We start from the raw sequence: 15,014 nt of genomic DNA, 5'->3' as shown, positions 1-15,014 counted from the left end.
ATAGTTTCATATTTTACAGACTGTTTAGATATATAATTGAAATATTATAACATTATATAACATCATAGAAAAATTCAATATATATATATATAAAATCATGTTTATTCCATAAAGGCAGAATATACCACTTCTCTAAAGCATGGCATTTCCCCAAAACTGTGGGGAAAACAGAAGGCAAAGCAGAAGTTTTACCCCAGAGAGATGGTGCGGTTTCTTAAGTGACAACGAGAAGCTTTAACCATATGCAATGATAAAATTTGGAAAAGGGAACCAGATTCAAATCCCAATGCCACCACTCACATGCTATATGATCTTATACATATCGCTTTCATTTTCTGGTCCTCTGTGTCCTCCTTTGTAAAACAAAATTGGTCTGACACCTAAAGCTTATTTTAGTTTCAACTTCTTTTTTCATTCTAGGTTCCCTTCACTGCCTCTCCATAATGATAATGGAACATTATTTCAAGATATGGAGTACATTCTTACATATGAGCTCAGATCTTAGTTGACAACTCATTGCTTAAACAACAATTGTTTAAGTACTTCCCTATGTTGAAAGCTAGAGCAGATGAACACTTCTAATCATTTTTTAGAATTATGACCTATGTATAAAAGCATGTTTTGTTTTTAAATAAAAATTATTGATCAGCAAACCTTATCTACAGATCCAAGATTTTACAAAGTTAAGATTAAATCTGCCACATGGATTAATCTATTGAGCTAAACTGAAAATAAAGCTTGACAAACAAGTAAAGAGCAAAAGTAAAAACTTTTATGCTTCTATATTAATTCCTACTAACATCCACGGCTATTATACAACTGGTGGCAGCTCTAGGTGAGATTTTAGCTGCTTTTGTTAAGTGCTCACTACACTGAGTGTTTCTTTGGTACTGGGAATACAAAGTGTTGTGAGCAATGATGGATGAATAATGGAGCAGAGTAAATCACTGACGTGAAAAATGGTTCCCACTTTGCAGAAATGATGTTGTGTCATGTGTATTATACAAGTGACATGAAAATAAAGGAAACTCCAACCAGATAATTCTAGACAAGCAATGTCAATACTAACCATGCAAAAATGTGTTTAAAATCACTGAAAAAAATGCATTCTAAAAGAAAGATTTCATAAGGCTTTCATTCATTGTATACTCCCCTAATATAGCTGTCCCTTATTTCAGCACTTAAAAAGGAATGTAAATGCTCAGGAGTTTTAGAAAGGTTATCCAAAGTTGCCTTTTATTCTCAAGGTTGCATATTTTCCTTATGTATCTTGCCTCATAGAAACTTTTTAAGAGAACACTGGAAATAGACAAATTACAAGAGCAAGGAGAAGAAAAAGACTTAGCTCTATAAATTTTAGTGTATTTTGGAAAACTATTTTAAACAAGTGGTTTTGATTGTATATTAATCTTTTTTCCCCCCTCTGTTGACTCATTTTCACTCTATGAATAGAAAAGTATTTATTTTAGTGACCAGTTTTTAATTTCTGCTGCTAGCCAGGCCTGAAGCAAAATGATCTGCTATAAAAGCAAACTATGTTCCCTTCATGTGCTGGAATTTATCCAAAAAGTTCTCCTCCAGGGGTGAGTGATGGTTCAAAAGAATCTGACACCCTTGAAAGATCTCCATTACATGTCACTGAACTGAACTAATTCATTCATGAGCACGGCTCCTGACGCCAGCATTTCACTCCTTCCTGCCTATAATTTTGCCCATTCATTTAACTTTTTCTAAATGACTCTTTTTGTCCACTCCTTTTTAAATATGCTACCAAGCTTTTGGTTGTACCACCCTTATAAGAGGTACCATATACCAAGAAATACTTACCAATGGAAACGGTTCAGTTAAAGTTCTTCATCACTATTAAATGCCTAATAAAAAACCTTGTTACTCATAAGGGTTTGATACAAGGTTTGTAAACATTTTTGTTTACAAAACTTGTATCAAACCCTTATGAGTTGAATAAGCCATTAAATAATATATTCAAATAATAACATGGATATATCTGTAATAATGGTTTTCAAATATGAATAATACTTTTTAAAAAATCAATTAATTTGCTTGATTCTTTAATAGAGTTGGTAAATTATTTAGTTTATTATTTAGTCTTCTGAAAGCATCTTTTCACTCTCTGTTAATCATATCATTTCGTTTACTCATTGAAATGTTAATTTAGCTAAGGCCAAATTAACAAAAGTTTTGAATTAGTGACCAAGTTATTTTAAATGAGGTTCTATTATATATGTGAACCTATAAAGAACACAACTATATTAATTGGGTTAAATTAAATTTTGAAAAAGATTTAAAGAAAAGTAATCCAAAGTGAAAGAGTAAGAATAATTGAAGTTTGTAAAAATTGCTTTTCAGCAAGGGAATTGTATATAGTTCTATGTTTTTGTTTTTTATTATCTTTGGTCACTTTATTAGGAGAAAAAGAGAATTGCTTGTTCTAAATAAAATAGAAATATTTTCCCGTATATTTTACCCCAAAGAATTTCATAGAGCTTGAGTGAAGAAAAATTTTTATTCTTCAAAATACTTGCTACACCTCAAGATCTCCTCTTCTAAGAATCTTGAGATTTACCTTCTTTAAGAAGTGGCAATGACCTTGCTGAACTGTAGGCATTAGAGTTTGGAAGTCTTTAAGTACCTTTCATTTGTGTTGAATTAAGTCACATGTTTCATTAATTATACAGGTCATGAATTTGCTTAGTAGTTAAAATATTCACTTTCAAAATGAAATAAATGAAGACCAGCTGGTTGAGAGGACATGGGGCAAATGCAGGATGTATTTTAGAATTTATTTATTTATTTTCCTTTTAAGTCTTTGAATCCCTCATGTGTGGTGGCCTGCCATTCCCACATTTTAAACTGGTTTCATGTCTTACAGCAAAAGTTTCAGAAGGGGGAAGAGTTGATTCAAACCTGGGTAGAAAAATAAAAATCTAGTAGTGTGCTCAGCTCCAGCTTCTACACAATATTGATGGGTGTTATTTTCAGGAAAAATTTAAGTTTTCAAACTCATAAATAAAATATGACTAAATGATTAATTTAAATAAAAAAACATAGTTATTTTTGTGGAATGGGTTCAGAAGAAAAAAATGTGTTAGCATTTTCCTAAACCAGGGAAATACACATTCGAGGACTCTGTCTCACCTTTTTGCATGTATGCCCGTTGGGTAATACCGGGAACAGGATATGCCGTCCCAGGCACAGTAAGGGTCTCGAGCCAGGCAGCAGTCAGCACAAGCACTTCCATACAGGTCACACTGATGGAATCTGACTTGGGCCACAGCAGAAGCAGATCCAATATACAGCTGTTGCTATAGATTCAAAGAAGAGAGGCCACTTGAAGAAATTAATGGACAGAACTCTCACTGAGCTCTTACACCAAGATTTTCATATTTATACACAATTACCTCCTTGAATATTCACTTAAATGACTGCAATAGATAATGGAACATCGGTACTTTAATTTCGCCAAGATATGAAACTTAGACTTGGATGCATAACTAGCAAAATTGCTAGAGTGGTTTCAAAGTTCTCAAGAAGTTGACTTTTATTTTATCCATTGTCTAAGTAGAGAGACCCTTTCATCTCCTAACATTATAATTCTTTTTAAAAGATCTATAGGCATGTTTTGTAAGAGATTAAATTAAAAAATGGACTATATTTTTTTTAAATCCTCACTGGAGGACATGCTTAGAGAGAAGAAGGGGGAGAGAGGTAAAGAGAGAGAGATAAAGATAGATAGATAGAGATAGAGATAGAAATAGAAATAGAGATAGAGATAGAGAAATATCCATATGAGAAAGAAACATTGAACCATTTGCCTTCTGTAGGTGCCAAACCAGGAATCAAACCACAACCCAGGTATGTGCCCTGACCAGGAATCAAACTGGCAACCTTTCAGTGCCCAGGATGATCCTCAACCAACTGAGCCACTCTGTCTGGACAAAAATGGTATATTTTTGCATTTAAAATTTTTTGATATCATTGACATGTAACATTACATTAGTTTCAGGTGTGCAATGTAATAATTTATTTTTATATATATTGCTAGTTGGTCACCACAACAAGACTAGTTAACATGCCTCACCATACATAGGTACAATTTTTTTATTCTTGTGATGAAAACTTTTAAAATCTACTCTCTTAGAAAATTTCCAATATTCAATACATTATTAACTATAATCACCATGTTGTACATTATATCCCCAGGACTTAGGTATTTTATAACTGGAGGTTTATACCTTTTGATCACTTTCACCCATTTTGCTCACCCCCACCCCATGCCTCTGGCAACCATCAATCTGTTCTCTGTACTTATAAGCTCTTTTTTTTTTAAATTTCACATCTAAGTGAGTTCATATGGTATCCACGTCTTTTTCTGACTTATTTCACTTAGCATAATGCCCTCAAGGACCATTTATGCTATTACAAATGGCAGGATATTCTTCTTTTATGGCTGAACCATATTTTTATGGACAGAACTCTCTAAAATGCTAACACATAGTGTATACCACATTTTCTTTATCCAGTCATTCCCTCGATGGACACTTTGGTTGTTTCCATGTCTTGGCTATTGGAAATAATGCTGCAATGAACAGGGGAGTGAAAAAAATCTTTTTGAAATAGTGTTTTCCTTTTCTTCAGGTATATACCCAGAAATGGAATTACTGAAACATATGGTAACTCCATTTTTAATTTTTCTAAGAACCTCCATACTTTTTTCTAAAGTAGCTTCACTAATTTACATTCCCACCAAGAGTGTACATTGACATATAACATTTAGAAGAGTGATGTAGACATACATAGAATGACATGGAATAAACTGAAAGATATGTTGGTAAGTAAAAAGGACAAGTAGCAGAAAAATTAACATTGCATGTTCCCATTTTTCTAAACATAAAAGGTTATTTTACTAATAAATTTGAAGAATATATGCAACTGTATATGAGAAATTTATACCAGAAACTAGTATCAGTGAAATGGAAGGGAGGGCCTGGATTGCATGGCCCAGTGGTTGAGCATCAGTCTATGAACCAGGAGGTCATGGTTCCATTCTAGTCAGGGTGCATGACTGGGTTGCAGGCTCCATCCCCAGTGTGGGGCATGCCGGAGGCAACCCATCCATGATTCTCTCTCATCATTGATGTTTCTATCTCTCTCTTCCTCTCCCTTCCTTTCTGAAATCAATAAAAATATATTTTAAAAAATGGAAGGGAGGTTTGTGTTTCACTGTACAAACCTTTTGCGTTACTATTATTTTTGAAAAAAACATTAGCGAGAACTTATGGAATAATGTCTTGTAATTGTATATGTAAATCTATTCAAGTCTACCTGTCTAAAAAGAAAATATATTACATGTGAATCACTATATATTTTTCTCAGAATAAAACTATAACTTGTTCAGATATAAGCAGATGTTCAGATATAAGCTCTTTATCCTTTGACTTTAACTCAGACATAGAAAACACACACACACACACACACACACACACACACACAAACAACTTACTCTCTTTGAAGAAATCTCCATAGAAATAATAGGAACTGGATCCTGAAAAATTAAAAAAAGTTTCCTTTTTCAGAAAGAAAATATAGGAACATACCTTACTATGGTTATCAATCACCTAAATTCATATAATATGTGAGGAGTTCTATGCCAAGAAGTCTATAGCTTTCATTTTAGTAAATCGATAGACAAATACAATATTAAAATACAGCTTTCTATTTAAAAACCTTTTCTAAACTAGTGGGACAGATATGTAGCTGAGAAAAGTAGTGCATAATTTAAGCAGCTTACCATTTGTTCTGAAATGTACTTTTTATATTTGCATTTGAATATTATTCATGCTTTGGAACCTCAAGTATCTTTAAATAGAACAATCAAGTAAGAGTGTTTTTTCTTATAAAAGTAGTTGAATCATTAAAAGTAAAAGTTATTATGTCTTTGAATAAGTGTTATTGCTAATAAACCCAAAACATTAGTAAAAATTATGGAATAATGTCACATAATTATAGATATAAACCTATTTTAATTGACTTATCCCAAGCCTAAACAAAATACTTTTCAATTGGAGCTATTGTGGTTAATAATAATGAACCCAGAATACTTTGAACTTGATGAATAACCTCTATGTTTTAGACTTGTACCAGTGAAAGTACGAGGCGTCCTCAAACTACGGCCCGCAGGCCACATGCAAATACAAATATTGTATTTGTTCCTGTTTTGTTTTTTTACTTCAAAATAAGATATGTGCAGTGTGCATAGGAATTTGTTCATAGTTTTTTTTTTAAACTATAGTCCGGCCCTCCAAGTGAACTAGCCCCCTGTTTAAAAAGTTTGAGGACCCCTCATAGAACATAGCTTTGAGAACCTATGTGTTATTCTAGGGATGGTGATTAAGACTAGAGTGTCTTTAAGGAATACCACAAAACTGATCAATTCTGCAAGTGGAGAAGCAATTGGCAGGTGAGTTTCACTCTGTGGATGATTTCCCTTAGAAGAATTATGTTATGAAAGAGAAAATTTCATGTGTCATTTAAAAAAATTTTTTAAACTATAGAATCCTAAATGCATGTATGCATGCATTCAGGCAACAATATTTCTTAAGGTTTAATATGAACAAGACACTGTTGTGGATGCTGTTACTATGAGCATTATGGTCTCTAATGTGAAATGAATTCTTACATAGAGGTCCAATATGAAAAATAAACAATAGCATAGCTGAGCTGGTTGAAACAGAAACATGTTTAGGTTTGGGTTTAGTTATGGGGAATCTAATCTCCAAGACAGCCAGGGTGAAATGAACTGTTTTTCATCCATAAAATATTTTGATATATGTTCATTACATACATAGACAACCAATCATTCTTCATTATGTATAGATTGTGTGTCTGCAAATTTGCCTACTTGCTGAAACTTATTTGTAACCTCAATATCAATATTTGTGGTGTTCTGCAGTCATTCAGGGACATGTGCACGCAGTGAGGCAAAAAGTTGCATTGCCCAATGTGCAGTCCCAGCTGAGGTTGATCCAAGCTGCCTTCTAGGTTCAGCTCTCACATTGTAAACAAGCGTCCTTTTCATGGTTTATTTGTTGCTACGTTTTTCACATTTTTGTGCTTTTTGTTGGTGATTTCAATGTTTAAAATGGCCCTTAAACATAGTGCTGAAGTGCTCTCTAGGGTTCCTAAGCTACAAAAGGCTGTGTTGTGCCTTATAGAGAAAATACGTGTGTTAAATTAACTTTGTTCAGGCATAAGTTATGTGCTATGGGCCACAGGCTCAGTGCTAACTTACCAACAGTATACACTAAATAAGGGGGCTTTAAATAAAAAACGCACATTATATATTGATCAGTTGACAAACAGTTGTGACTGGAGACTCATGGGAACCTAATCAATATTTCCCTAGGAGCAATGATCAGTAGTTACTAATTCAGTGTTTACGGTCTCTTTAAAGAATATAACTGCCACAAATATTGAGACTTGACTCTGTGTGTGTGTGTGCATATATACAATTGTATTATCATGTCTAATCTTTCCATTACCATTTTGAATTTTTTCCTTTTTTAGTAAATTCTGTGTAATTGATATGCTATAATGTGCTTATCACACCACAGTGTCCCCAGTATAAAACCTAATGTTGTGTTTCAGTTGTCAGTTTTTACTATACATTTGTACAAGATGAAACTTTGCAATAATCATTCTGGAATTCATATGTGGTTTAAGCGTTATTTCTTTAAGTCACACTCCATGCATTAAAATTCTTCTCATGTTAGGTAATTACTGGCCTCTTTATTTGAAGTCTTTGAAAATAAAATAGATGCACCAGGATTTTAAATCATTCCTCACTTCAAATCACTCCAAATCCACAACATATTTGTTAGAAAAAAAATTGACATAATGTCTTTTCTATTTACAACTCACTTGGAATTGTCTGCAATGGATAAATGTTGGCTGAATTATTTTTACTAAAAATACCTTGAATATCTGAAGTTCTTCTAGAATTACTTCTTCCATTGATTCTGTTTCTTGGTTGTAAATTGTGATTACTTTCAGCACAATTCCATTATCTGTATGGGAAAAAAGGGACAGAGAGAGAGATAAACTAGAAGTTTTGTCACATTTAGTCTTCAAACAATTCAAAACCATATGTGATGAAGGAAAACTCATTACCTGAACCTACATTTCTGGTAAGAAACTTTACTTTAAATCTTAGGGACCAACACACTATGGAGATACACACACACACACACACACACACACACACACTTTTATTAGAAAAGTGTCAAGTACACACTATTGAGAGTGTAGTATAATGAGCCCTCTGACACTAATCATTTAGCTTCCATAATTATCAATAATTTTGCAAATTTATATTCACATTTTAAATTATAGCTTATTTTTATTATTCCTGATATTCTGCACTTGTTATTTACAATGAAAAAGTCAATACAACACTCATTTGCCTGTAAAAATAATTTGGTGTAGTGCTGAAAATAAATCAGAAAAAGACCCACTTTGGAATTACTGATCTAAGAATTTCTGTGGTACTTAACAACTTGTTCAAAACTTATCAACTCATATTTAGGTTAATAATATTTGATTAAAATAAAACAAATAATAATTACCTGTATTGTATACTAAAAGGAATACAAGTAATCATAAATTGTAAGGCCAAGCATATTCCATAAATATCCCACAATTATTACATCAAGCAAAAACAAAGATGAAACTAAATTATTAATTTGCCACTAGTGATTTTGCAATAAGGACTCTCTCTATAGATAGATAAGTAGATAGCTAGAGAATATTAAAGCATGTGCCTGGGAAATTTTTTGGGAAAATAACTATCATTTGTGGGCTTTTCCTCACACATTCATTAAATATGTTCTTTTATGTTGAAAAGCTGTGGTACAATATGATTATATCTTTGAGTTAAACATGGTTTGCATGATAACATAAGTACATTCCTGATATTTCTGAAATCCTTTCAAATAGCTTTGGTTAATCTAACAAGAAAGTATGTCTAAAAACGTTCTTGGACTACTTTCCAGGAATTTAAAAATAACATACTTTTTTCCATGATTAATTTTATCAAATATGATCTTGCTTATAGAATGAATTTTCTTTCTTTCTTTCCTTCCTTCATTTTCTTTTCTTTCTTTCTTCTTTCTTTCTTTCTTTCTTTCTTTCTTTCTTTCTTTCTTTCTTTCTTTCTTTCTTTCTTTCTTTCTTTCTTTCTTTCTTTCTCTTTCTCTGTTGGATGTCACTATGACTGAATTCATGGCCAGGTAATTTTAAGTTTGTTAAAGAAATGTGAGGCTTTGTTAATCTTGATCCCACACTGCAGAGCATATTATTAAGATTACTCTCCTAAAATAAATGGATAAAACATAGCCAGCACCAGAGATCCATTTGTGGAAGTTAGATGAATGTTTCCTTACTTAAATGTTTGCCTTTTTTCAAAGAATATGGCTGCAAAAGCTCAAGTACCAATATTCATATCAGACCCCAGTTCCTGATCTGGTCATATGCAATGTCTCTTTAACATAATACGTCTTTGATTAGAGTTATGTATGTAGAATGCTTACTCTTCTAAATAGCAACTGTGGTAGCAGTTACTATGATGAGTATGAAAAAAGAAAGAATCGATCATTTAAGAAGCTTTTTAAATGACTATAGAATTTTAAAGTACTTGACAGAATTTGCTACATCTTACTCTGGGTGCTAAAAGATTCCAAGTTCTCTTCCACAAGCTAAATCTAATGTATGGCATTAATTGTAATTTTATATTTACTTGAAATTTTACTTTTAGCATTTTTGTTACAGTTTATTTTATTAATGCAGAATATTATAGCTTTGGTCTAAAAGTTTACCCCCATTATGAGTAACACTTGGCCTGTTGGGTACAAATGGTTGATTCTGATAGGGCCTGATAAACATTGCTGTGATTATAGGTTTAGGTGAAATGATTGTCCCAAATGTTTAAAAAATCATGAGATGTTACCAAGCAGCCAGAGTTGGCAACAGACCTGGGAAATGACAAGAGAACCATCTACATACAGCCCTTACGCCCTCTATGAGAAGTTCTACTTGGAACCAACATTGTTTACTAACACCAGTGATTTGTTCCTTCATGTATTCATTTGTTTAAATGTATTAAGTATCGACCATGTATCACAAATTAGGTGCTGTAACTGCCCCAAATCCTCTCTTCCATTGCAGCAAATAAGCAGTGTGTAATAGGCTAATGGATCAAAAGGAGTTTTTTTTTTTTGATAGGTAGTTTAAAAAATGTTAGGTAGTTTAAAATTAATAATGTTGAGTGGGTCAATGGGGGGGGGAAAGGGGGACATCTGTAATACCTTCAATAATAAAGATAAATTTTAAAATATTAATAATGTTATTGATTATCTCTGAGTCTTTCTAATCTCTTTACCTGTCCCAATAAATAAGACATCATATTGGCCATCCTCCGCTACTACTTGATCCACTGCTATTTGTTTCAGGTTATATTTTCCATCTGTTTTCACCAGTATTGGCTTTTTATGGGCAGGTTTTATGGGCTGGTACATAAGTGGATGGCTTCTTGCAAATCGGATAGCATCATCGGGATAGTCTTTCGTAGTTCCGTACCTCCCTCCATTCACTTTGCTGGCACACTAAAATACAAGTGGATGAGATTATTTTTTTGACCTTAAACCTAAAAAGCAAATTTAAAATCAATTTATGAAAAGAATTAGAAAAACTGTATATGCTTGACTAACTGTGCATTTAGAAACATCTAGTAAGGATATATTCTTCATTACAGAAATGAAATCTACATTAAAAATTGCAAGGAGATTACAAATTATTTTAAACATACAACACTAGAAATACACAGAGAATAGTGAAATCCTGGAAAAGTAAAGTATATTTAATCCTGGTTTAGTTTGAAGGTGGTAAAAATGTATAACATCATAAATATTGTAGTTATTTTCCCTGTTTTCTGAAATTAACTTTTTCACAGTGCAAATTAAAATGTGAAGGTAATGCATCGTTCAGAGCAAAGCAAAAAATCTTTTTCTCCCCAAATTAAGGATCACAACAGCACAAAATAGCTTTCCCATTCTGGAGACTACGATGATATGATTGGTGATGGCTTCAATTGGCTCACTGACTATAGAATTTAGTGCTGTAACACAGAAACCTATTCAAATTCCATCATGATTGGTTAAGAAAAAACCCCTCTGTTCTCCTATAATCTGTATGAATTTGTATTATTTTGAATGGATTAGACAGAATAAATTGAGAAAGCCAGAAATATTTGCTAACACACGTCTCAGTTCCTTAATCACTGCCTCTAAAAATAAACGAACAGCAGCACCTTCGGTTACTTCTTGGAATACCTTTAGCTGTTGAATCATGCTTGTCATTATGCGCTCCCTCATTTTGCATATTTTCCTCCAGAATCAGCAGCAATTGCAATGATTATCTTGATAAAAATTTTCCACTTTACAGTATAAATACAGTAGTTTAGTAATCAGATTCTGCAAAGAGGGCATTTTTTAACGGTTTGTTTTAAAAATTGAGGCCACATTTCTTAATTTGGCCTGAATTTTTCACTTGAGTGTATACTTTCATGATAAATAATTGGAAACATTTTGGACCAGCCTGGAAGCGATTCAGTAACCAGTCACTTCCTCCAAATCTCCTTTAATACCATGTGGTTGCAAGAAGCATTTCCAGCAAAGCCACAGGAGTGGGTTTTCTCCATTTAAATTGTAATTTCAATCAATAGAGTGAAATAAAATATAGTTTATATCTTACTGGAAGCCATAATTTTAAGCTAGTGAGAGGGAGTGATTGAAATGGCAAAGCCTTACACTTGTTAATGGAGGTAAGGTTTGTTTCCACTTTGGATTTTGGCCCTGCAGAAAGATTTCTACTTGACTTGCAAGTACTTGTGGAATCAGCATAGTGAGGGGTTTTCACCAGCTGCTCCTAAAAGAACAGATTTTGACTCGCTGACAAATTAAGTGCTCGGCATGGCTCACATAGCACATAAAACGATCATACATTTGCCCATCATAGTTGCACACAGGATACTTGATACAAAAATCATCATCATCATCATCACCATCACCATTGCCATCATCGGTTTCAGATATGTGTGCAATTAAAAGCACATAAGCTGAATGGCTGGTGAGGGGGAATCTTGGTAGCACCGGTTCAGAGGCAGGCGGTGGAACTTCCTGTTCTCTACACCTCTTTGCATTGACACTTTTTTTCTAGGAGCCAGCAAGAATGGTAAATGAGATGCTGAGGGTCCTGAAGAGGCAGAGAAAAAGCTACATTTAGATATACTAATGTGAGAATCTAACAGTGGTTCTCAACCTTCCTAATGCCGTGACCCTTTAATACAGTTCCTCATGTTGTGGTGACCCCCAACCATAAAATTATTTTTGTTGCTACTTCATAACTGTAATTTTGCTACTGCTATGAATTGTAATGTAAATATCTGATGTGCAGGATGTATTTTCAGGGGTCGCGACCCACAGGTTGAGAACCGCTGATCTAGGAGAACATTTGGCCTAGGGAACTTAGAACCCAAATATTAGAATACAAAAATGTCTCCTGCTTGGAAATTACATGTGGCCCTAATTCTTCTGAAGAGGCTGGGAGGAATGCTATGCTCCTTTGATGGGATGTTTCTGTGTTCACCAGTACCCTTAAAGAGAAAATGTTAGTTGGGGTTACTTAGCCAAAATGTCAATGATAATACATAGTTCATCATCCTGCTAAGATGTACCCATCATAGATTCTTTCCTTTAAATAACAAGGACACAACTAGAAATAAGAAGTGATTTTTCTTTGCCATTAAAGTGGTGAAATGTATTTTAGGTGTAGGATTTAACTGTGTCATGCAAAGTTTTGTAAAACATCTGAAACAGTGAACAAAATATTACTAAAAGCCTTTAAAAAATAAGAATACTCCATTAAATGCCCAAACTTACAGAACCAGGCCTTGGATAAGGAACTTTCCCTTCATAGAGTGACCAGTGGTATTCAGGTCCTTCCTTATGTGCATAGGGTCCGTTAAAAGCTGCCCGGATGCTAGACATATGATAGACACATATAGCATGTCCTCGAAAGATATTGCTGAAAAAAATAAAAGATGATTACTATTATGGAACTGACTAGGAGGTTACCTAGTCAAACTCTCTAGACTACATAGATAAGAATAAAGTCTTTTGGGTAAGAAATGTCAATCACTTAAGCATCGAATATTCTAGAAATATTTACTATTGCAATATTTCAAGTATTAAAACTCTAAAACAATATTTCTATGCTTATTTTTATAATAAATTGAAAATGACATTATTAGAATCATAAAAGACATAGTTGTGTCACTTCACTTTGTTATTATTAAATTTTATATTTTGTTTCATCATTTTTATTAAGAAAGATAATTCTTTGTTTTAATATTTAAAAGATTAATATTTTAAAGTTAATATTTTAAAAGATTCATTCCCAAGTTGAATTATTCATTTTAAGGTTTCATATCCTTGTATGTTATTCCATATTCCAAAACAATGCTAGAGTAGAAAGATGACTGGACTAAACTAGATTAATTTGTAGAAAATTTATTTAAATTATATAGAGCCCAGATTCTTTACCTTCAAAACTAGCAGCAATTGAAATTATTTTCTAGATAAAAATTTCTACTTGCAAGACATAATGATAGCAGTTGACTAACTATGACAAGTTTTACGGGGGGCACAATGTAATAAAATTCTACAAAAGTACATTTTTAAATGATGTGCTTTAAAAATTTGACCCTTTTCTTTAGTTTGCATGACCTGCATAAATTTTCACATTTCCCCAGCCCCCTTATTGTGAGAATCAAAATAATGTTTGTGAAAGTGCTTTGCAAGATGCAAAGTTCTTTATAAATAGAACAGTTCCTACACTCTGAGACACCTGCAGAACAGCAGTTATGTTACTGTCTTAGGACATCAATTCACACCTTTTATAACACACCTTGAAGCAATTGGAAATGCCTATGATAGTGAGAAAAACAGAGATAGTCTCCCAACTCATGTGGCAATAAACCTTTGATCACCATGCTACGAATATCAACCCTTACGTTAGGTAACAGCTGGGAAATCATTTTCTTTGATTTATGTATTTATTGAATAGTCAACATTGAAATTATGGAAGAAAATAATGTCTTATCTTTGAAATCTAGACAGACCTATTATGCTATCATTTAGGAAAGTAGCTTACAAACTGATCATACTAGATCATAGAAAACTATACTGATTATTCTATAGTTTGTATTTATCACATAAAACCATGGAATTATCATGCAATGCATAAATTCTGCACTAGCTTAAGGGAGAAGATGAAGTTCTAAAAAGTTATGAATTTTCTATGGGCTGTGATAGCTACCAATCTATATTAACCACTTTTCTTTGCATCAAGGAACAATTGATAGCAAAATTGTTTCCATGTTTCTCTGTTGAAGAAAAGGTCTCCTTACAATAGCAGGAAACTTGTCCAAAGAGCTTTACTATTTATTTTTTTTCAGAGTAAGCATATGAAATCACCTGCTAAAAACTAAATGACAGCTTTGTGGAGAGACACTAAGCAAATAAGTTAAACACGATTAGATCTCAGTTTAAGGCTAATGCAATGCAAAAAAAAAAAAGAAACTGTAAGTTATATCATCTGATCCCTTTCTGGAGAATTGAGGTGTAGTCTTTATTTCTCATTCTAGTCATCTTACCTACACTCTGCCTTATTTGGAAAGACACTTGGAAAATTATATATGTACTTTCACCAAACTGATTCTAATAATATTTTTTCATGCATGTATCAGCATGTGTGAACAACTATTTGATTCATTTTCCCAGCACTCTTCAAATCATACAAATATAAAAACATAAAAATGAAAAATAATAGATTATAAGCCCTAAACATGAGCAGCTTATTTAAATTAAAATATAGAAGGCAAA

The 15,014-nt window shown here is 33.0% G+C and overlaps 1 protein-coding gene across 1 annotated transcript in view; it reads right to left on the bottom strand.

The window, feature by feature from the left end:
• SEMA3E (sema domain, immunoglobulin domain (Ig), short basic domain, secreted, (semaphorin) 3E) overlaps positions 1 to 15,014 on the bottom strand; it is a 221,242-nt gene that overhangs the window by 20,782 nt on the left and 185,446 nt on the right. The window contains exons 10-14 of the mRNA XM_005880034.2: positions 13,011 to 13,155; positions 10,454 to 10,676; positions 7,993 to 8,084; positions 5,522 to 5,563; positions 3,157 to 3,323 (exon numbers count right to left, since the gene is read on the bottom strand). Coding sequence (XP_005880096.1) covers positions 3,157 to 3,323; positions 5,522 to 5,563; positions 7,993 to 8,084; positions 10,454 to 10,676; positions 13,011 to 13,155 — 669 coding nt within the window. The remainder of the gene's footprint in view (positions 1 to 3,156; positions 3,324 to 5,521; positions 5,564 to 7,992; positions 8,085 to 10,453; positions 10,677 to 13,010; positions 13,156 to 15,014) is intronic.

The sequence above is a fragment of the Myotis brandtii genome, unplaced genomic scaffold (genome assembly GCF_000412655.1).
Source record: "Myotis brandtii unplaced genomic scaffold, ASM41265v1 scaffold621, whole genome shotgun sequence".
NCBI lineage: Eukaryota > Metazoa > Chordata > Mammalia > Chiroptera > Vespertilionidae > Myotis > Myotis brandtii.
The sequence above is the reverse complement of the archived record's forward strand: the minus strand, read 5'-3'. Positions and strand labels throughout refer to the sequence as shown.